The sequence below is a fragment of the Zosterops lateralis genome (assembly GCF_965231275.1).
Source record: "Zosterops lateralis genome assembly, chromosome: 1".
Lineage (NCBI taxonomy): Eukaryota > Metazoa > Chordata > Aves > Passeriformes > Zosteropidae > Zosterops > Zosterops lateralis.
The window spans coordinates 148,779,509-148,801,579 of record NC_139762.1 but is presented as its reverse complement, the minus strand read 5'-3'; the positions used below and the strand labels follow the sequence as shown (position 1 = coordinate 148,801,579).

Sequence of the window (22,071 nt, the reverse complement as noted above, 5' to 3'; positions counted from 1 at the left end):
GAGGGTTACACTACCTACCAGGTTTTAGCCTTCTTGATTTCTGTTCTCAGTTGTCTCTCAAGTCAGTGCACAGTGTTTCTGTGTAATGGTGCTGCCCCTCAAGTTATGCCAACCAAACTCGTGTATTTCTGCAGCTGCTGCATTTCTGATTCTGCAGTTTGTTTTTTAAATGGTACCTAACTGAAAAACAATCATTGGCTCTCTTTTATTGCATGAGGATCTTCCCAGCAGTAAGAAGTGTAAGTTAAAAAACTGTACTTCAAGCAGTGTGCACTCAGGGTCATCTGTGGAATAGAAGAGTTATGTCCTAGTATTTACAGAGTAAGATATTTTCTAACCTAAATTACTTTGAAGTATTACAGTGCAGTGCTGTAATGGCAACAGGATTTTTTTCCCCCTGGTTTTCCCCTGTCTTTTTGTCTAGTGTTGGTTTTTTGTGTTCAAGTTTCTAGTTTGCATAGAACAGAGATTTTTGCCAGAGAAGAGGTAAAAGTGTCAAGCATTTATCAGAGAAAATGGTAACAGTTGTCTCTGTTGCAGAGGGGTTCTCTTCTCCAAGTACAGGGTCCTTCACTCATACTGTGTTCCAGAGAAAGAGAAATCCCGACTTAAGAAATTCGTGTTGTTCCAGATCTGTGGGTACACCGTATGACACGTGCAAGATCTTCTCAGGTGGAAGGGAAACAGTTGGGATGTGCTGGGAAAGCAGTGAAAACTGGCACACAGAAAGCGTTTGTGGATTATTGTGAGCTCAAAGTAAGTTTAAATTTTCATTTTGTTAATACCAAAGTAGGACATTTTCTGGCTACATACAGAGCTGTAAATTAAGTCAGTTGTTAACCAATGCCACTTCAGACAAAGTATGGGAGGGATATATAGCTGGTGAAATAATTCAACCTATAATGGACTATGACTGTTGTTTCCACATCTGGCATAGACTGCTGTTCTTGCTTTTGGTGAACTAAATTTTAGAAGCCTGGATTATCTTCTATTTTTCATGTAAAAGGGATTGTTAGATTTTAAAATAGCCCACTGACAAGTGGTAGTGCTGTTGGTTATTAGTGTCTTGGCAGTTTTTATGATGGACTGGAGGGTTGTTTTGGTTTGCTGTTTGCATGTTTTGATTTATTAGGAACTGGAAGTGTACCTTGATTTTTAGCAGAGTTGACTTTTAATTTGAAGTTAGCAGGTTGACTTAAAGGTCATCCTGGATAAAATACTAATACCTGCTCTTCTCAAATTCTTTCAAAATCCAGTGACAGAATTTTGCATTCATATAGTGCAGTATTACAAGCTTTTTCCAGTCCCCTGTAGGAGAGAAGCTGTTATCCTAGGATACAGTTGGAGAAAGGGTCAAAACTGTGCCTAGCTGCAGGGAATCAGCGTGCCAACAGCATGTGCTCTGGAGTACTGCCCACTGGAGAGATGGTACTGTGGAGTCCTTACAGAGGTTTCAGCTGTGAGGACAGAGCTACAGTCATGAAATGCATCTTCTAGAAAACTTGATTCCTAAACATGGGTGCCACTGGAGCTTGCTGCTTGTGTTAGAGAATTTGGAATTGGAAATTCAGTTGCAGATAATAAGCTGGGTGAACCTCCATGTGTTTGGGCTGGTTTTTTTGTTCGGGGTTTTGTTTTGGTTTTTTTTTTTGTTTTGTTTTGTTTTGTTTTTTTGTTTATTTGCTTGATAATAGGCCTAGAACTCAATGAATACATCCAAGAGTGCAGTCACTTATGTGGCAGCAGTTAAAAAGTTTCACATGGGAAGTTAGCCATACACCTGTGCCATGTCCTACCTTTTCTGTTTGCAACTTATCTTGTGCTATTCTGAACTCTGGTTTCCATTTTTTTTCTTCAGCAAGTGTTGCATTCTATTGCCGTGGTAACGGAGAACGTCAGTATCTTTCGCATGGAAAAACTATACGCTGTCCTCAGCCAGTGCATTTACCAACATCGGGAAGATGGTGACAAAAAGGAATTAGTGAAGGTAATTTTTTTGTCTTGTAGCACTTTCTGTCGTTATTACAGGTGTCTGTGTTATGCATATGTACATATGCCCTGTGAACATCATGGTAATTTAGTATTACTCATTGCTGCTTAGTTGCCTGTGTTACAAGCTTTGTTCATTACTATCTGGAAGACATTTCTCCACATTGCAAAACTATTGTTGCATTTGGCTTAGCTGTTGGCAGTTTCAGCAGGAAAAGGCTTGAAGTCGATGGGTCCCCTCCCAGAGCCCTCTCAAAGGAGTTAACCTCAGTCTGTCACCACTCCTGCTCCAGAACCTTCTCAGTGCTGGGGGGGCTGTGAAAGGAGGGTGCTTTTCTCAGTCTGTCACTTCCTCGTTCTTCTCCTGCAGGCAGTCACACATGGTAACACTTGTACAGTAGTCATTCCATTCCTGAAAAGAAACTAAGTATGAGGGATAACAAGAATAAGAGACTTTAGTCTTACCAGAATTGTTTTCAGCTAGAACGGCTCAAGCATCTTTAATTTCATTTATGGGGAACTTCCTGCCTATGAAGGTTTAATGGTAACAAGTCAAATTCTGTAATCTGTTCCTCTAAGAGATTTCCAAGTTGTCAGAACTTGGCAGAAATATTCCACAGTAACCCATGGTCCCAGTCTGACATTCCCAGTGTTGAGTTGATTTCGATAGGCTGGATATTCAGTGTTCAGCTTCTAAGTCCTTGAATCCATTTGTCTTCCAGGTGGTCATGCGTAAGAATAGACAAAATTCTTTTATGTGTCTGTCTTCCTCAAAAAAGTGAGGAAGCTGCTTTTCTTGGGTCCTGATCATCTTGATCTCTTCTTACACATCTGATAAAGAGTCAGATCAGATGCTCTTGCCCTGACTGTGCAACAGTGAGGATTATTTGGATTCAGGGATGCCATTCCTGAAAAATGCACTCTATTCTCATCTATCACAATGACATGATTTAGCATGTTTGCTATCTTGGGGCTTGTGAGCTTTTGTGACAGAACTTGTTTTCTTTGTTTTCTGCTTCTTTGAGCTTTAACCAAAGAGTATTTCCTATTCAGAGGAATTGCACAAGTCAGTCCAAGAGTAAGTTGTACTGTATGAAGACAGAGACTTTCACAAGTGTTTATTCAGAGTGCAGAAAAGTTTCAGCTGTGGCTCTTGGGGAACTGTCTCCTCTCTAATTGTTGCAAGCACCATTGATCCATAGTCCCTGATGCAGATCCCTGCAGTCTTGCTAGCCTACTCGTATTTTGGGTGCATAAGGATGTGTTGGAGGCAGTGAGTATAGAACAGTGATGGTGGTAGCACATGCATTGGCTAAAGCATTACTAACAATTGTGTGCACAGGTTCTCGCTTCTTTTGATGAAGTATTAAAAAGAGTTCTTAAGTTTGTATTCACACTGACTCCTAATTTGTCTTTTTTTCTCCTTAGGCAATGAAGAAAGAAATTACAGCCTTCAGTTATCCATGATACTTGATTTCAGCATACTTGACATGCTCTATAATGTTTTCTTTTTATTGCATGCTGTTTTTTGTTTGCATTGTTCAATAAATACTAGGTCTACATATATATTTATACAAATATATCTTAAAGTTTATTAAGAAAGCTCAAGTAAAGTAATTTAATTACTTCTATTTGATATTTGCCTTCTAGATATGTATATTTTCATGTGACATACTGCTGTGATTGCCTTTGGAACTCAGCAGATCTGAATAGATAATTTCAGTACCTCTCTTTAAAAGAAAACCTAACTTGAAACAAAGCAAGATTTACTACTGTAACTTTCTAAGGTAAAGTTTAATCATTCTTGTTATAATGACAGTCTTAATACTGGAGAAAAGCATTTTATAATACAAAATGTTAGGTCATCAGATGGCTTGTAGTTGAATTCAGTTGTAAATAGTTTTCTAGTTACCTGGAAAGAATTCTATCTGTTTATTACCTAAAAGTGAATATATTGTTGGTGATAAATATATTCAAGTAAAAGCAAAGCAATACCCTGTTTTGAAGAAGCATTTCTCTTCAAACCCACAGAGAAAATTTATCTGTTAATTTGGTAGTTATTTAAATAAAATAGAGAATAAGACAAAGTTTAACTATATGAGAAAAAAAATTTATATAAATCATGTTAAAGTATGTGGCATAAGCCTTTGCTCTTCTGTTCTGTCACCTCACAACGTGTGGTGATACTGAATGCCAAACTGTGCAATCCCTCTTTGTTTGTGTTTGGTTCCTTACCTTTGTTGGTAGTGTTCTCTTCTTATGTCCTTCTGTTGTGTTTGTTCAAACATGGGTGTGCTATACCCATTTGTTTTTTTTCCTCTGTATTGTTCGGTAGATATTAATAAAAAGTTCATCTGTTCTTAGTGGTGCATTGTCTGCTCTGTTTTAATCACAGAACAATTTTGATCATTGATAATCTTGCATTTAAGATACCAGTACAAATACTATGATTTTAAAATAAGAACTGCTTGTGATCAGCTTCTTTCTTCTCCACTCAGTGTATGGATTATACAGCAAAGACAAGCTCAGGAGCAAGAAAAAAAATTGCAAATTTACATTTTAATGTAATTTATTACCTTGGAAATGTAATAAATGAACTAATGTCCTTAACTTAGATTTCCTCCTTAGCTGCCATCGCCAATTTTGATGTGACTCGGGGCTGGCAGCTTGTTGAGTGCATCCCCTAAGAGTACTCTGTGGAAAACTGACAGTGTGGAATTGAGGAACCAGAAACATTCCTGGGCTCAAAACTTCTGTTTTGAGCAAATGTCTTCCTGTCACTAGGCTCAACAGGAGCCTGTACCTAGGCAGGCTTTAAAAAAATGTTCCCAGCTGTGTAAATCTTCAGCTTCTGTGACCACCTGTGAACAGTTAAGGGTTTCCTACAAGTCACATCCTTCTTTTTCCTTACTCGCGGAAACCGTCCCATTTTACTGTCTGACCCAAAACAGCACACAGTGACGAGAAAATCATTTTTGAGAACTGGGCAGTGAGCGTTAAGCCCAAATACTGATTAAAATATTTTGTATGTAGTAAAGGGAGAGAAGTCTCCTTTCTCCAAGTTCTCTAACTAACAAATCCGAACCACCGCAGGTGTGGGGAATGTCTTTTTCGTTAGAGCCGCTCCTGGACGTTCACACGCCCTGCTTTGGGTCTCGGACCCTGCGGCCGTCCCCTCCCTCAGGGCGGGAGTGGCAGGAACACTCTTCCCGGGCTGGGGGCGACGCTGTCCCTGCAGCTCGTCCCGGGCGAAGTTTTCCAGGGCGGAGCGGCCGCGGGGGCGCGGCTGCCGCCTGGGAGCTCCATCCCTGCCGCCCGGAGCCCCGTCCCCGCGGCCCCGGCTGCTCCCCGGGCCAGGCGAGGCGCGGCGGGAGCCGGCGGCGCTGCGGTGCCGGGGCAGCCCCCGCGGCCGGTGTCCGCCGCCTGACGGGCGGGGCGGGAGCGGCTCCGCCCCCGCTCGCTGCCAGGGCGGCTGAGGCAGCGCCCGCCGCCGTCCGCGCTGGCCGGCCGCGCTCCCGCCCCGGGGCAGCGCCGCGCCGGGAGGATGCGAGTGGGCGCCGCGGGGCGAGGCGAGGGCGAGGGCGCGGGCGGCCGCGGCGTTGGGAGCTCCCGGCCCATCCGCCGCCCCCCCGCCCCGAAAGAAGTGCAGTAGTTTGTGAGGCGCAAGATGGCGGCGCGGCCGTGAGCGCAGGCGGCGGGCGGGCGGCGGCGCGGGCTGAGGGGGCCAGGCGGAGCGGCGCCGGCAGGTAGGGGCTCGCCGAGGGCGGCTCTCGGCGCCGGGAGGCGGGAGGGCGACCCCTGTGCCCGGGGAGGCGCGCCCCGCGCCCGCCCCCGCTTCCCCCGGGAGCGGCCGAGCGCTGCTCCGCCGGGGACGGGACGGCGGGGGCGGCCCCGGGGCGGGGGCGGGCCGGGCCCGGCGGGGACGGTGCCCGAGGGGAGGGCGCGGAGGGCCCCGCCCGCAGCCCCATTGTCTGGCGGCGGCGCTGCCCCGCGGCCGGGGGTCATCGCCCCTCGGGGCCGGGCCGGGGAGGCTCGGCGAGGGCAGAGCCGTGACATCCCTCGGAAAGGGACCCTGCCTGTCCCCCCGACCCGGCCCGGCCCGCGGTGGGGTCAGAGCCCTTCGAGAACCAGCTCCTCTTCCCTTCCTTCCCTCCTCCGCTCCACGCCGGGAGCCCGCACGGGGCTTTGCTCGCCTCGGGGCGGAGGAAAATCCCTCTGACTCGTCAGTAAGAAAGGAGAACGGAGAAGTTCGATCCCGATGCGCCCAGAGGAGCCGGCGGGTCGCCGCTCGCTGTCACCGCCGGCGCTCGGGCGGACGGACGGGCTGACAGACTGACGGCAGGCTGCGAGCCATGAAGTTCTGGCTCCAGAGTTATCCTGCATCCCGTGGCGTGGCGTTGCGTTGCGTTGTGCTGCGGGGGCGAGCTTGAAGGAACAGAGCGGTGTGTGTGCAGGCAAAGTTGGGGAAGATGTCTGGGTTGCTCCTCCGGGGGTGCCGAGGCTTTGGGGTCCCTTCTGATGCTCAGCTCTCCCCTGTACCAGGATGTGCAGCACTGAAAACCAGCACCAACTTCAATAAACCGTGTAATGGAGGCTGTTCTGGATCTCTGAAAGGGCTCAGAGTATCTGCGGTAGCGAATGTTGTCTGGTAAGTACTTGCACTTTGTTTCTGAGCTGCTCGGTAGGTTAAATAGTTAATGGAAGGATGGGGAAGTTTACTGTGTACAAAGTGTCATGTCAAATAGTGAAGGCTGAGATGTCTCGGTCTGCCAGCTGGCATAGGTGCCACTTACTTTTTAAAATAAGGCACATACAGAGGGTATATTGAGCATTTCAAAGTGCATATAAATACTGTGTAAATAAAAAGTGGATTTTGTTAAGGAACTTGGTACATGAAAACAAATATTCCCTCAAACGTAGGAATGAGAAGGGAAATCTAAAAGCTGTGCTGTTGGTTTTCATCAGCGGTCTGTTTTCTTGTTTTTATTCAGAAGGATTTCACGCCAAAAAAGAGAAAGCTTGGGAGTACTTACAGAAACCCTGTTTAAAGCAACCTGTATGATGCAGAGTAGAGGACTGCCCTGAATTAAGACCTCTTGGAGCAAAAATGCATAATTTAGAAACCCTTTTGTTACTTTCTTTAAACATTGCCAGCAAGGCAATCCATTCCACTGGTGGTGTTAAATGAATTCCCCTGAGCGGATTAGAAGTAGATGCCATTTTGTAAAACTGAAATTACTTGCTTTTAAATTTAGGCTAGGGGCTCTTGTATCTTGGCTAGACTGAAATGCCCTCTGCTATCATATTTGGATAATGTGTATGTTTGCTGTGACTGTCCCCAAACTTGTCCTGGGAAAACATAGTACTTTGAGGTAGAGCTTTCCTTTGTGAGGCTTACTTTTCTACTCCCCAAATGTTTCTTATGGCTCTGTTCTGGATTATTTCCTCTCTTGATGTGAGTGCTTTAGCTGGATCCAGTGTCCTGATATCTAGCCTTAACTGCTGTTGTTTATAACTGTTGTTTATTACAGGAGTAGACAATATTGATCACTAAGTTTCTCACAATACAACAGTTCTCCCTTTTGTAGATTCTCCACACTGAAGCATTTCTATCGAATAATGGACTTTGTAAAAATACTGCTAGGATTCTTTTTGTTCCTAATGACCCAGAAGGCTGTTTCTCATGTCTTTTGCTTTGTTTGTAGCACTTCAGTTAAGCTTATTGCTATCACTGAGACTTTTCCCTGGGTTTCCCACCGTTTGTTTGTAGGTAGTCTGAGGAAAAGATTAAAATTTTGGGTTGACTTTCTCACCTAGTTGTGATGGGTGTTTGTTTGTATGTAACTTTAGAAGAATCTAAAACAGTCATTCATCTTTGAAGTCAGATTCTTAAGTCTGAGTTCAGGATTTTTTGCAGCTTTACGAAGCTGGAACATTTGGTTTTTTTCTGTTTGTGAATAATAAATACAACCGAGGCACAATCACTTGCAGCTAAGCTGTGGCTAATCTTTATTTGGGTGATCAGTTTCTCTTTACCCATCAAGCTGAGGTCTAGTAAAGATTTCACAGTATCAAATTGAGTATTTTTGTTTTATAAATTTTATAAATCCTGAGCTTGCTGTAAAATTTTCAGGATGATCAGTTTGTTAAAATCCTGTGTGATAACAGTTTTGGGGTCATGGCGTGAGGGAACGCTCTGAACATTTTTAGCTGAGTGCATGGACATGCTGTTCTCTTCTGTGTATAAATGGTCAATATTCCCTCTCCTTGTGCTTTAGATGCAGGGTCATTGATCCATAAATGTCCAAGATGGTTTGCTTCTGAGTTGTCAGGGACTTGTAAACAAGTGGTGCAATTTTCAGTTTAGTCTCAATTTCCCTTTTGTTTGCTTCCTATTTCCTAAATAAGCAGCAGTAGTGAGTGTAGTATTCTACACGTGTAGCTCCCCACTACCTGTCAGTAGTGTCACCTTTGCTGAATACACACCTCTAAGAAAATAATTTTCTGTTATTATTTAAAGTTTCTAGTATTGTCAAATTAGGCATTAAAGGGATGTGACTTATTATGTTTTCAGCATTATTAGTTCTATTAATTCAAATTTAATGTCTTTTATTGTTTTATTCCGATCCATCTTTTCTCTTTTTTTCTCCTTGTTTTTAATTTTCATGGCTAGTTGAGGACATTCCCAAATAGTCAAACCATTTTGCTGCATAAACAGTTCTTACTTTTTCTGTGGAGGTGGAAGGCACCAAAATGATACATTTCCTTATCCTGTACCAAGCAGATGGCATTTCATAATTCTGCGCCTTGCACCACTTTCACTGATGGTTCATTTCCAGTTCTGTGGTCTTTCTGTCAAGGAACTGGATGGAACTGAGGGGGTCCACTCAGGTCTTTTTTGTATCCTTCAGAGTTCAGTGAACTGTAATGTATTTCTTAGAGCAGTGCCTGTACTGTCAGTGGATTCTTTCAAAGCAGCTTCAGAGATCAGCCCAAACTGAGCAAAAGTCGGCTCTTGTCACTTGTTAGAAGGTGTGTACCACTCTTTCATCCTTAAGAGCTTTGAGATCATAGTAAATGTTACAGTTCAGTATAAGTCACTGTAAAAGAGTATCATCTAAAGGAGCAGAATGTAGCCTACATTTATTATACCATTAAAATTACAAGACACATTGTCATGCTAAAGCACTGAAGACAGGAAAATTGCTGACGACTAAAGGAGGAACAGATGTAGTGTGACGGGAGAACCTTCAGGAAAAAATTTAAAGAACTTTCAATATGCTACTGGTTGCACTTCTTAAAAGATCTAAAAAGTAGCAAAGAACTTAATGTTGCAGACATTCTTTAGCATAACCTCTGCTTGTGGCTGACAGGTCTAAAGGAACTTTATATATTCTGCTTCAAAGGAACAGGTTCCTCATCATGTTTGGAGCCATTTAAGAAAGCGACTCTGGTATTCTCGGTTCACTCTAAGCAATTTGGCCTTCTCTGGTGGCCTTTTGCAGTGTGCCGCTCACCTTCCTTATATGATGGTCTCACAGGGATTTGGAGGAACTTGACATGCTTTGAGGGGCCCCAGAGTTTGGAGCCATTGCTGAAGCAAGGCTTGAAGGCTGACAGTTTTGTTTAAAGAGTGGGCAGGCAGAGCTGTGTAATGAGGCGCGTGTAACGCCAGCCCTCGCTGCTTGGCAAAGCCAGCGTCGTCTGCGAGTGCCAAATTCACCTCACCAGACAGAAGGACAGAAATGAGCTTTTGAACTTTCTAATGCTTGGGGTAAAAGCTCCACATGCTCAGCACTCTGAATCTTCAAAGCATCTTCGAAACACTTTTATTAGAAGGAAAATAGCTGTTGGCTCACAATGAATTCTGTGAATTGGGTAATCGTGGAGATTTTAGGGCTTGAATCGTTGGTTATAGGTTAGGACTGTGATTGTTTTAACATTGTCTTAGCTTAGAAAGGTGCAAAGAACTTCACAGATGGAGGTGCATGTTTGTATAGTCCAAGGCAATCTTGGTAGAGTTCTCTAAGCTTGCCTTTCTTATAGCTATGAAGTAGATTAATGTATGGTACTAATGTGATTACTTTCCTCCCTGTGTTATAATGGAAAGGCTTGTTTGTTTGCCAAAGTGCTGTTGATTTTAAAACTCTCCTCCTGGCTCTGTGCATGAGTGTAAAGGCTCTCTCTTGGTAATTAGGTTAGTTGAGATCTAAGAATGTTGTATGTACAAAAAAGAGTAAAGGGGAGACAGTGGGGAAGGAGTCAGGAAAGAACAGCTTTTAACTACCTGACTGTAGAAGACTGGAGGTAAAATGTTACAGCTGTGTGCTTCCTCAAGAACTCCAGATTTCTAGTCAGTCTTTAAAATACCTTCAAAGTAGAAAGATACTGCCTTTTTATACATGGATCGGGTGCCTTCAGCAAATCAGTGGGAGTTGAGAGTGCTCTGCAAATCAAGGTTGTATCAGGAGGAGTTGGGCACTTGGCAGCAGTTGCCAAGTGAAGTTAGATGGAGCAGCATGAAAGCTCGGGAGTTTCTGTTTCTCAGCAGGATTTTCAGCAAGGTAAAATGTGTTTGTAGATAGAGTGGAATTTTCGGAGTGTTCAGCACTGCACAATGCTCAGCCTTGTTTGCTGTGTTGAACCCTTAATGGCTCCCTGTCCTCCAAACTTCTCAGGGGGATCTGGTCTGACAAAAGGTCACCACACCTGGAGTGTCATGGGAGTTTGGGTTTTTGTTCATGGATCAGTTTGAGGAATTGATGCCTATACTAGATCCCAGTGGAGCTGGCACTGTAGCTATCTACTTAAATATGATGCAAACACACACAGCTTCACTTGTAGCTTATGAGTGTTTTTCAAATCTGACTTCTTAATACATTTTACTTAAATTTGTTGGAGAATAGAGAACAAGATTTTTCATTGCATTGAAAACAGTAATTTAGCATGGAAAAAGACTACTTTTGGGGAGTTTCTTTGTGAGATGCCTACAACTTTGGGTGTTTTATCCTAAACCATTCATTTTAACGCTGATTCTTGACAAGTAGCTTTTTTTTTTTTTTTTTTTTTTTTTTTTTTTTTTTTTTTTTTTTTAAACTCTCTATTTCCTGGGTTCCTCCAGGGGAAATATAAGGCCTTGCTAATATCAGCTGTTTGTTTCTTTAGGGGGGAAGGAGGGAAGAGATGGGAGAAAAGAGTAGTATTGAAGAAAAGTAAGTTTACTCTTTCCACACATAGTAAAGAAATAATCACAAGCACACTTCCTTAGAAAGATATATTAATTATTGTACATAAAGTCCAGAGAGGAAGAAGTTTTACATCACTGCATACACTGAAATTCAGATTCCTTTGTTTTGAAAGCTTTCCAGTACATTAATATTTGCAGGGATGATGACAGTGTGAGCACCAGACTCTGATGTCACACACACTGACAAAGAGTGGGGAATCCTTTGCAGTTTAAGCCAGATCCATATGGGCACAAGGTAGTCCTTGTGCAGAATTTGCAGCTATATGCTGCTGTATATGAGTGAATATCCTGTTTGCAGATGTAACGCTCAGTTACAGATAGTAATTACTCTCTGTGAATTACTGAACAGGAGCCCTTTTCTTCACCAGGCACTGTTTAAGCCCTGTTGCTGCAGAGAGCTGAGGGAGAGGGAGGCTGAGGGTGAGAGCTCACTGGAGGGTTAGGACTGAAGATTGCTTTGCACCAGAGCAGCTTCTTCAGCACTACTTTGTGTGGAAAGATTCAGTCATTTCCACCCAAAGCAATGAAATAAAAAGCTCAGTCAGCCATTTCATCCTGAGATACCCCGCCCTCCGAAACAAATATTAAAAAGAAAATGTAGGTTTTGGTCCATGCAGATCCCACTGATTTCCACTGATTAAGCTGAGGATTGTAATTGGGGTCTAGACAGGCAGTGTTTTGCAAAATAAAAGTACCTTTTCAAAATTTCTGTAGAGAGAGTTACAAGATTTATGTAATCCCTTTGATATTATATTTAACCCAATAACAGCTTGAAAAGGAGTCTGTTTAGCTTATCTTCATCCTAGATTCATTTCTAATATCTAATGTTTAAATGGAGGGGGGATTGATCTTTATTCTTAATGATTCGTGCAGCCTCAAAGCACAGTGGTTTCTAGTTGTGTGCTGCCTTTCCCACTGGGGGATGCAAACAAAAGAACAATAATTTCAGACTCCTCCTTCAGTTTCCAAGAGAACCTTAGCTGCTCAGGGATAGCTTTGAATTTTAAAAGCATCTTTCTTCCAAATTATGTATTGATTGCACACAAAATAGCAGTGCTCTAATATGCAATTTAAAACAAATGCATGATGGTGCTCATTTGTTTTTAATGCTGCTTTTTCCAGCAGAAAAACAAAAAGAGGATTCTATTCCCATAAACCACTCTTGCAAAATCCTTACAAACATTTATTAGTCTAGACAGAAAATATTCTCACCCAGCCTCAGCTTGACGATGACACAAAAAAAAAAAAAAAAAAAAAAAAAAAGCTAATATTGTCCTTGGCTGTCAAAAAAGAAAAAGAAGGAAAAAAAGAAAAAGCTTGCCCCAGGCTAGTGAACCAGTAACATTTTGCAGGGCCTGCTTACAACAACAGATACATTTTATTCCCATGGGGTTTCCAGGCCTGCCTATTTTCTGTGCTAAACTTGGACGCTCTTACAAACATTCCCTTTGAGTACCACACCCCAGTGGTATCCTGGGCTTACCAGACATGTTCCTCTTACCTCTCCTGACCAGTCTTTGTATTTCCCTGTCTCTCCCAGATATCATTTAACTAATGCATTAATTCAAAACCAGTCCTAATACTGGAATAATGGAGATTGGTGATTTGATCATAGCTTGGATCTGAACGTAGGGAACCCTGATATAAATGATTTCTCCTTATCTGGAGTTGAATTTATGCTTTCGAGAACTGTCGTAAATGGCAAGTGATTCTCATTGTTTGGTACTGTGGTAGTTTGCAGAGGGTTTTTTTGGTAAAGGGATAAATTATATCAGGGATTATTATTTTTTCTCAACATACACTCAGATTATTAATTTTTATTTCTGTCATTTTCCTTGAAAACAGTGAATTATGCATATCTTGTTTTTCGATTAATGACTAGTTCCTTAATAGGAACTTAGTAGTTCAGTTAATGATTAGTTAATGATTTTGTTACGAATTTTAATTGGAAATTAAAATTTAACTTAAAATGCGCCTAAATGGCATAACATATCTGTGTTATTAAACTACTGTAAATATGTAGCATACCTAAGAGTACATTTATTTAAACATGACTTTTTTTTTTTAAACCTACTGATTTGTGAGACAAATTACGGTATTTTTTAATACTCCCTAGAGTAAATTTATTGTTTCTATGATGACGTATCCGTGTCTGTTAAGATTTTAGCCCTGGCAGAGTTTATCCTTAAGCCTGAACTGGAGATCTTACACAGAAAAAAAAAGCTGTCCTGCTTTTTAAAGTTTGAGGCAGGAATTTTTGTCATTCAGGGAGTAATTTCTACCTTCACTCAGTGCAGATGTCTACAAAGAATTTCTGTGTATAAGGTTGGTTGTTAACTACCAATAATTCAGTGTTTTCACTGAGAATTTCCAACCTAGTTAAAAGTAATGACATGAGCTAAAACTATCTGTTATAATACTGATTTTTAAAAAGTCCTTTTATTCCATTAATAAAAACTTAGCTGTTTACAATTAGAACAGAATTTCTGGCAGTAATTGGTGCTCTTAATGATTATGTCTGGTTTAATGTCAGTAAATAAGATAGGTGTTTCTCCTACGAGGGAATGTGTTCAGTATGTTCTTGAAACATTAATGTAAATTAACAAAAATCTTTCTGTTTAAAACTTACAGTCTAAATAATAGGTGGTTTAAACATAATACTGATTCTTCTCTTCCTTCCCCCCCCAAATGTCACGCTGCTTTGTGCTGTGTAATGTTTTTTAGGCTTTTCTGTTACCTCTTACATGTGTTTTTGTCAACACTTACAGTATCCCTTTAAAAATGTTACTGCTCATTCTCATTTAAATCAGTGAGAGTATGATTTTGACCCTAGGATATTTATACGGCTTTAAGCTACCTATATTTTTTAAAACAGAACTAATTCATTTTTCTTACGGTGTTTAAATCTAATGCAAAAAAAAGAAAAAAGCAACTCCACAGCTATTAAAGTGCAGTGTTCTGGTTAACTCCATATTTTCCACTTAAATCACGTTGTGCTAATTTTCCACCATTATACTTGAGAGACAGAAAGTGAAAGAGAGCAGCCTGGTTTGGGTGATCTGCTCTCTTACTTCCCTGCCAGGACTGAACATCGGGGGTTTGTGTTTCTCCTGCAGGAGTGACTCTCATGACAGGCAGCTCCAGCAGAGCAGGGCAAAAGGTGCAGCCTCCAGCTTTCCTCAGACAGCAGCTCCCAAACTGGGGATTGTCCTGTGCAGGGCTTGGGCAGTGACCAGAGGGGTCATGTGTCTGGCACAGAGGAACTCACAGAGGTCAGGTTCAGGTTCAAAGTTTAGGGCATTAGCCTGGGAAACAGTGGAGCAGGGAACCAGCCTGGTGAGAGACTTGTTGATTCTCTGCTTCTGCATTGAAGGTCTTTGTTCAGGTGAGCTGGGAGCAGTGTGGGACTGCTGGGCCAGGTCTAGCAGTGCCTGTGAAATGCTGTAACTGCAAACCTCCTGTTCCCTGTGCCAGGGGTAGAGATGCTTGTTCTGATCTGCTGGCTCTTCAGGACTCTTCATTACCCCGTGGTAACTTGAGTACACAGTCATCTCTCAGACTTCTGCAGTGGCTGTACTTAGATTCATCTTCCCAATCCACACAGTGTACTTGAAAGCCTCTGTAGTGCCCTGTCTTTTACCTTGTTTTGTCACTGGGCTGATAGGCAGTAATTCATGTTTATCCACTCTGTGGATGAATGATGGGGGCATGGGGTGGGGGAGCGAGGGAATTGGTCTTGTCACACACAGAATAAGACATTCTCTCCCACAGAAATCAGCAGGAGTACCTGAGGAGTACAGTACAGTACTCAGCAGGGGCCTGGAGTCACGTCACTGGTGCAAATAAAAATGCTTTGCTTTTCACAGAGGTTAACTTGGTACACAGTGGTATTTTACTAGATAATTGAGACCTGCAGAGAGTGGTTATGCAGGCAGCTTGGACTGTCCTCTTTTTTTCTTTGTTATAGGCTCGAACATCTCAAAATCCTGAGGAGAAACATTAGAGTAGAAGGGAGTTTTGAAGATCGTCTAGCTCAGCCTCCTGCTCAAAGCAAAGTTATCTGTGATGGTAGATAGGGTTGTTCAGGGTCTTACCAAGTTTTGAAAACTTGCAAGGATGGAAATTCCTTAAAAATCCCAAACTGATTTTTACAAACTCCCCAGACAATTAGTTACAATTCCTCACCAGTGCTGAAGTGCTGCACCATCACTGTGCCCCCAAAGTCATCTGCAGCAGACATAGGGTATGTTGGTGTTGCAAGGAAAGAGGCCTGAGTGAGCTTGATAATCTCACCCTGGTCCTGGCAGTAATTGAGTGCTGCACTGGGAATGCTTGCACTTAGACTAAGGACTCTGAATACAGAGAGGGGAACTTACCCCTCTCAAAAATGTTGTATTTTGACTTGTGATCCATGACCAGCATTGTTTGGATCAGGTCAGAGGATAGATAGCATGATGGAGAACTTCTGTAAGATCAGCTGTACTTGCAAGCATGAACATAAAATTCTGCATTTTTCCACAATGGAGGAGTCTGCCAGTTGGGACTAGGTCAGTTCTTTGTTCTGTCTGTTCTTACGTGATTCAGTTTACAATTGTAAAGCTGTTACATGACTCTGGAAACATTCTGGAGCACCTTAAAAAGAACCTTACAAAATACCAGATCTGAAGTCAAATTTTTTGCATCCAAAGTGGAGATACAAATCGTGTGCCCTTGAGCATAAAGGACTTTTTATTCACTCTGCACACCTTGGCTTTCTCACAAAGTGGAGGCAGACCTGTGAGGCTGGGGGAGGCTCTAAGGAGGACATGGGGTGGGAAGCAAGTAGGTGGATCCAAGGCACATGGAAGGGTTCTGAGCAAGCACATTTGAGCAAAAACTCGTAGTGGACCAAGTGGTGGAGAAGATTCTAAAGAGCTGTTGAAACCTTGAAAATGTGACTTACAGTCTTCACCTCAACATGGGATTAGGTAGGTCCATGCAGTAGAACTGATCTTTTTTTGCTTTTCAGTTGTCACTCCAAGTCCCTGCTTTTTCCTCATTCATAAAACACTGCTTCATACAAACACTGTGTTTATACATTTGTTTCAAGTATTTTGGGATCCTTTACAAGTTATTGAAATGATGGATCTGTGTTCTAGTGTATGGACATCTGTGTGCATGTGTGGAGCATGTAGCAGTATGTATTAGTGTCACCTGCTCAGTTCACTCCAAGTCCCTGTTTTCAGTTTCTTATGATAGTTGAAATGAGAATTTCTCACCTTGTTTCTGTTTTAAGGCTGCTTTTATTCTCTGTTCATTGAGTTTTGGGGGAACATTAGCTGGTTCAAGAGTAAAATTATCAGTATGAGGAGGGAAGCAAGGAGAGGAAGAGAGCCAAACTCCATGTAAAAGCCCCTACTATCTTTCTTTTTCTGAACAGCTCTGTGCCTCAGGGATTTGATATAGGAGCTCAAAATTTGGCAAGGATCTGGCCTTGAGGTCTGAGAAATGCATTCCACTGTTAAAAAAAAAAAAAAAAATTTAAAAAAAGAGGAAGAATTATGAGTCATAATGTATCACTACCTTATTGTATCCACAGTAGAATTTGCAGGATGTTTTATCACCTGCTCTTGATCATGCTTTTATGCCTGTCATGCACATCTGCAGACTGCTTTAAACCACCTATGTGTAATGGATTCTCTTTCTTTGTCTATCTTTTCTTGTACTGTAATGCATCAGGTTGTCCTTTAACCTGCTGCTACTCCTTGGGCTTCTGCAAATGCCACTGGCCCAGCAGAAGGTGTAAAAGCATTGGGCGCTGCAAGCCCTGAGACCCAGCCCTACTTTCCAAGGGTATAGTGCTATCAATACTCTCATTTGCTGTTGAGAAGTACCGTTTTGAGTGGTGACAGCCAAATATTAACGAAGCAGAAAGCAGCCAATGTGAAATCTGGTTTGTGGCGTGCCGAGGGCTCACAGGGTTTGTTGGAATCAGTGGAGGAGGGGGAGAGGAGGGCGAGACAATCTGTGCCGGGCTGTGTCACCTCGGAATCGCGGGGGCTCCCGCTCAGCACCAGCCATGACTCGGGATGAGCTGGGCTGTCTGGCCAGGGACCATCTGTGGGACTGCAGCCTGGTGTCTGGGGAAGCTGAGAGGTGTCAGGGGACGTGAACTCCAGGAAGTCTAAGGAAGGTCTTGTACTTGCAGCACTGGATTAGGGCCTGGGAAAATTAATGTCTCTAGAAATTTTTCATCTGGAAGAAAAAAAAACGCATAATGAAGTTGGAAGGAGCATTTTGTGAAGTCATATGTATGCCAGATTGTTTCATTTTAAAGAAGGAAATCCTATGATAATAAAACCTTTTGTTTTGGTGTTTTAAGGAGAACCTTTTTTGATAAACAGTTTTTAAAATTAATAATTTCTTACTGTTCTACTTTTTTTAAAGCTGACATGAAACATTTGGTGGGTTGAATTAAATGTTTATTCAGTGCAAAACACATTAAAATTTCTCTTCATATCAGTAATTTATTTCTTCCTTTCTGTTTTGTATGTAACAGCACAGCAATTGAAACAAAACAGAGCTGTAACTATGCAAAGAAAAAAAGTTCCCTGACTCTTCTGCCCTTTTATTGAGTATGATAAGCATTTACACAAGTCTGATACTCACTTTCAAAAACAGTCATGCAGAGATGTCTGACATTAGAAGTACCCAGTGCTCACAGTTTGAATTGGACACTTCAGAGTCAATAAAATAAAGGTGTGCCTATGTGAGTGCAGATGCCAAGGTGTGTGTATCACACAGAAAATACCTGTCTGTGTGACTGAGGAGCAGAACACCATTCATGCAAAAGGTTCCTCTTGGTCAGTGCACCCTGACCAAGTACTCGAGGTGTTTGGTCATTAACTTTGTATGATCAGGTACAAAACTTGGTTATGGCTTTCTGTATCAAAAGCAAGGGCACAAGTTACTGTGTTCTCTGCAGAGGTACCTGGTTATATTGTGCAATAGAGAAAGATTATGTATTTAGAGGTCACTTCTGGCATGAAATTCAGACGATGGAACTTTTTGTTTCCCATTTAAACCAGCAGTGAGAGGAAGTAGCTGAGAGAGTCCAGTCACATGTCCTGTGGCAGGCTCCCTTCAGCCTGTGCTGGGCTTTGTGTAGTGTTCCAGTGCTCCATCACGGGCCTGGCTTTGGCACAGCCTGGAGCTCTGCGTGGGCACTGCAGTAGCTTTTGGTGCTTGCCTCTCTCATTACCAGTCCTAATGCAGCAAGGACCCTAAATGGGCCGTATCTTTGTAATACATGAGAACTTCTGCTGAAATCAGTGTGACAGGTTTCACTCCTATGTTGGATTAGTACCAGGCCTTATTTTAAAAGAGGAATCAAATGTGAATATTGCAGGATTAATGGAGATAGGCTTTATTTTGGAGTGATAAGCACTGAAGCTCCCTGAACTTCGCAGATAATGAACAACTAAAGAAAATGGCACTGCAACAAAAGTCCTTCACTCTTCTCACAGAGGGGCGGCACAGATCAGAGTGTATTAACCCACACTGAGTTCTGCAGAACAGTTTCTGACATAGATAAATCCCCTCTGAATAAATGGTAGTAGAAGGAGGCTAAACAAAGGATCACCAATTTCATATTGTCATGAGTTATAAGAAGGCAGCATTTTCTGTGTGAAGTCATAGGCAGTTTGTAATCTAGGCAGATTTAAAAGTTAGAAGCACTTTTAAAGTGCTTCTTTAAAGCACGGAGCCGCTCTCTGCATATTCTTAAAATCACATTACGTGGGGTTGGATTTTTTTTGGCATTCTTTTCCTGGTGTCATACAGCAAGCAGAGAGCAATGCCTTTTCACAAAGCATACACCCTGAACTCACAGTGAACATTTTATTATTATTATTAAACTGATTTATTTTTCTTGCTGCATCAGGTATTCCTGTTTGGAGGAAGGAAGGAGGAAGTGAATAAAAAAAAAATTCTGGAAGCAGGTTCTTTCATGTGTGTCTTCTGTGGTCAGCTCTATGTCTTTTCCTTGTCAAATTGTAATCAAATGGGCAGAAGGTTTCTGCCTCCATTTAGAAAATATTTATATAAGCCTTCATCCAAATCTGCTTTAAAGACAACTTTAAATATTGAATTCCACTTTGGAATTAATCTTACTGTAATTATTAATTAATTGGGATTGCTAACTGTTTATGTTTTTGAAGAACAGTGTCCTGAGAAATTGTGCTGAAAGAATAAAGTATCAGATTCTGGACTTTCAAAAAGTATGCCCGCACTTGCTGGTTTATGTTCCTAGAAAAACATCTGTTTGGTGGGCTGATTTGCTAGGAATGTCAATTCTATGAAAATCTGAGGTGAAATTACAGAAGGGGATTGCAGCACAAGTAATTGAAAGTTTTTCTTCAGATTCCTTTATTAAACAATGCTGCTTTTGACATAAAATAAACACCTGGATTATTGGATTGCAAACCAAAATGCACAATATAATGTCAATATTCACAAGGAGGGATAAAAAGAGAAAATCTTTCACAATATTTTGTCACATATTTGACCTTAAGGTATGTAAGGGACAAACCAAAGCATTCTCTGAACCATTAGTGATGCCTTTCAGGAATTCATGGAATATGAGGGAGGTCTCAGTGGCCTTGAGACAGGCAAGCACAAGATTGGGCACAAGGCTGCCCAGTCTTAACCAAGGGAAATGCTTTCAGAATGTTGCAGACCTTACTGAAGTCGTGCTATGTGGCAAGGTCCCAAACAGTCCTGTAAGCAGAACAGGAGAGGTATTTTAGAGGAAATGAAGATTCCAAGGATGATGCATAATTGGTTGGATAAACTACACAACTGTGAGTTTTCATAATCCCCTGCTACACTGAGAGAACATATCAAGCAGGGTGCTACAGGTGGAATAATCACATTTGCTCCAGGGAGGAGAGAATGGAGGTTTCTGTAAAATCTGTAGAGGAAAGAAAGCTGGGAAGGGTTGCACGCATCTCACTTTATTGAGACTTTGCTGAATGCTGTCGGTCATAGCTCTTCATAGCCATGAATTAAATAGGGTTTTGACATCACAACATCCTAAAAAACAAACAAACAAACAAACAAAACCATTTTAAACTGTAGTCAGAAGAGCACAGATGCAGCTTTCTTTTTCTGAGACCTGTTTGCATCAAAGAAACATGTTGCTGTCTTGGTAAATGGAAGAGGGACACGATAATCTACCTGTGCATCATAAGCAAAACCTAAGCACAGCGGAGATGTGATACAGATTCAGCTAAAAGCCTGCAGGTGCTGCAATTGCACGTAAACCTGTTGGCTTACAGGCACTGTGAACACTGCTGGGTACATGAGGAGACTGGAGAAGAACGTTTATTGATTTGTTGAACAGGTTTCCCGTTTTATTCCTTATCTCCAGCCTTGCCTTCAGCATGCTTCAGTACTACATGTCATATCAAATGTTTTCACTTGGGCTCCAGGCCATCCCAGAATGGGACCCTTGGCAGGCGCCTAAGTTCACTCAGACTGCTCTCTGTATAGATCCTACCTGTTGTGTTAGGGATGAGGCACTGCAGAATACCACAATCATTTCTCAAAATGCTATTTCAGTCAGCAAAACTAGCAGTTAAGTTGCTTTATAAAATAGGCATTTCTGGCATTTCTGAAATTTTACTCAAAATCGCAGAAACATTAGGTAATACCACCCAGCTCTTCCCCCAGAGCATTGCTCAACTTTGTCTTGGCAGTTGTCTTCCCTTTTGTCAAGAGCCCTTCATCCCCACAGAGAAGCAGCACAGATTATAATGCTCTACCTCTTGTCCCTTGGGAAACTGAGACAAATGGATCTATTTAGCTTTGCTTCATGGCTCTCTCGCTGCAAAGAGAAATGAAGTGGCCTGCAATAGGTACTTCGTACATGCATGAAAATAAATATCTTCTGCACTTCTGTGCTCAATTTTACAGACTGACTGCCGCTATTAACTTGTGGAAGAAGGATATCTTTCTACTCCAGTACTATTAAATAATTGTCATCCTGGAATGATGATTACCCAAGATTTATTGAGCATTTTCAGTGTCCTTAGTGCCATGCAGCCATATCCTTGGCATAAAAAGCAGATCATGTGAGGCTCTGCACTTTGGATGTAGCCACAGATGTAGAGCAGAGGGTGACTGTTAAAAACATTTGAGGAGGATATTTATGAAGCAGTAAGGTGACACACAGCTTCAAAAACAGAGCTTATGGAGCAGCACTAGGTGGCAACTATGGATGAAGACTTTCATCTTTTGCCTAAAGAAAAAATGTGAAGCTAAGGCTTCTGCTTGGGATATGCTTTTTCTCTCTCTATTACAGTTTACACAATCAGTCATGTCTCTGTTAATGCATAGAGGCATGAAAACAGATTTCAGTTAATTGCCACGTGCTAGCAATCAACTTTTATTGGTTTGGGATTGGTCTTCAATTGGAGAATGACATTTGGGAAGCTAAGAAGAAAGGATAATTGTCTTTTGTCTGTCAGAGTGCCTTAAAAAGACATTGTTTTGCCTGCTTTCAGCCATGGAAGAAAGACCTTGCACAAGATTATGCTTGTATGTATAATGCAGTAGAAAAATACTCTAAACCTGCCTTTTCTGGGACACTTCACAGCCTCTGAGATGAAAGACATGATAGAGCCAGTAATGGAGATGTTGTACTGGGCTCAAGTTAGTGATAGGAAGGACCTGAGCTCACAGAACAGTTGAGAGAAGTTGTCGTAGCTTAGGCAGCCCAAGGGCAGGGCTGACCTCAGCACTGTCTCAAGAAAAAGGCTTCTGAAGCAAGGGAAAGAGTCAGGAAGTTACTTATT

The 22,071-nt window shown here is 42.0% G+C and overlaps 2 protein-coding genes across 8 annotated transcripts in view; both read left to right on the top strand.

Annotated features, from left to right (window-relative positions):
* Positions 1–4,429, top strand: part of ATAD2 (ATPase family AAA domain containing 2) — a 29,364-nt gene extending 24,935 nt beyond the window's left edge. The window contains exons 26-28 of the mRNA XM_083868872.1: positions 632–756; positions 1,859–1,987; positions 3,418–4,429. Of these exons, the coding sequence (XP_083724998.1) occupies positions 632–756; positions 1,859–1,987; positions 3,418–3,456 (293 nt within the window). The 3' untranslated portion in view covers positions 3,457–4,429. The remainder of the gene's footprint in view (positions 1–631; positions 757–1,858; positions 1,988–3,417) is intronic.
* A 1,106-nt stretch (positions 4,430–5,535) lies between these two features.
* The window catches only part of ZHX1 (zinc fingers and homeoboxes 1), a 31,221-nt gene continuing 14,685 nt past the window's right edge, over positions 5,536–22,071 (top strand). For 4 of the 7 annotated variants that reach the window (XR_014590866.1, XR_014590867.1, XR_014590868.1 and 1 more), the window contains exon 1: positions 6,258–6,637. The gene's annotated coding sequence lies outside the window, so the exon portion shown is untranslated. Of the gene's footprint in view, positions 5,736–6,257; positions 6,638–22,071 lie in introns of those variants that run through there. The other 3 variants (XM_083869287.1, XM_083869288.1, XM_083869289.1) reach the window with 3 other exon arrangements.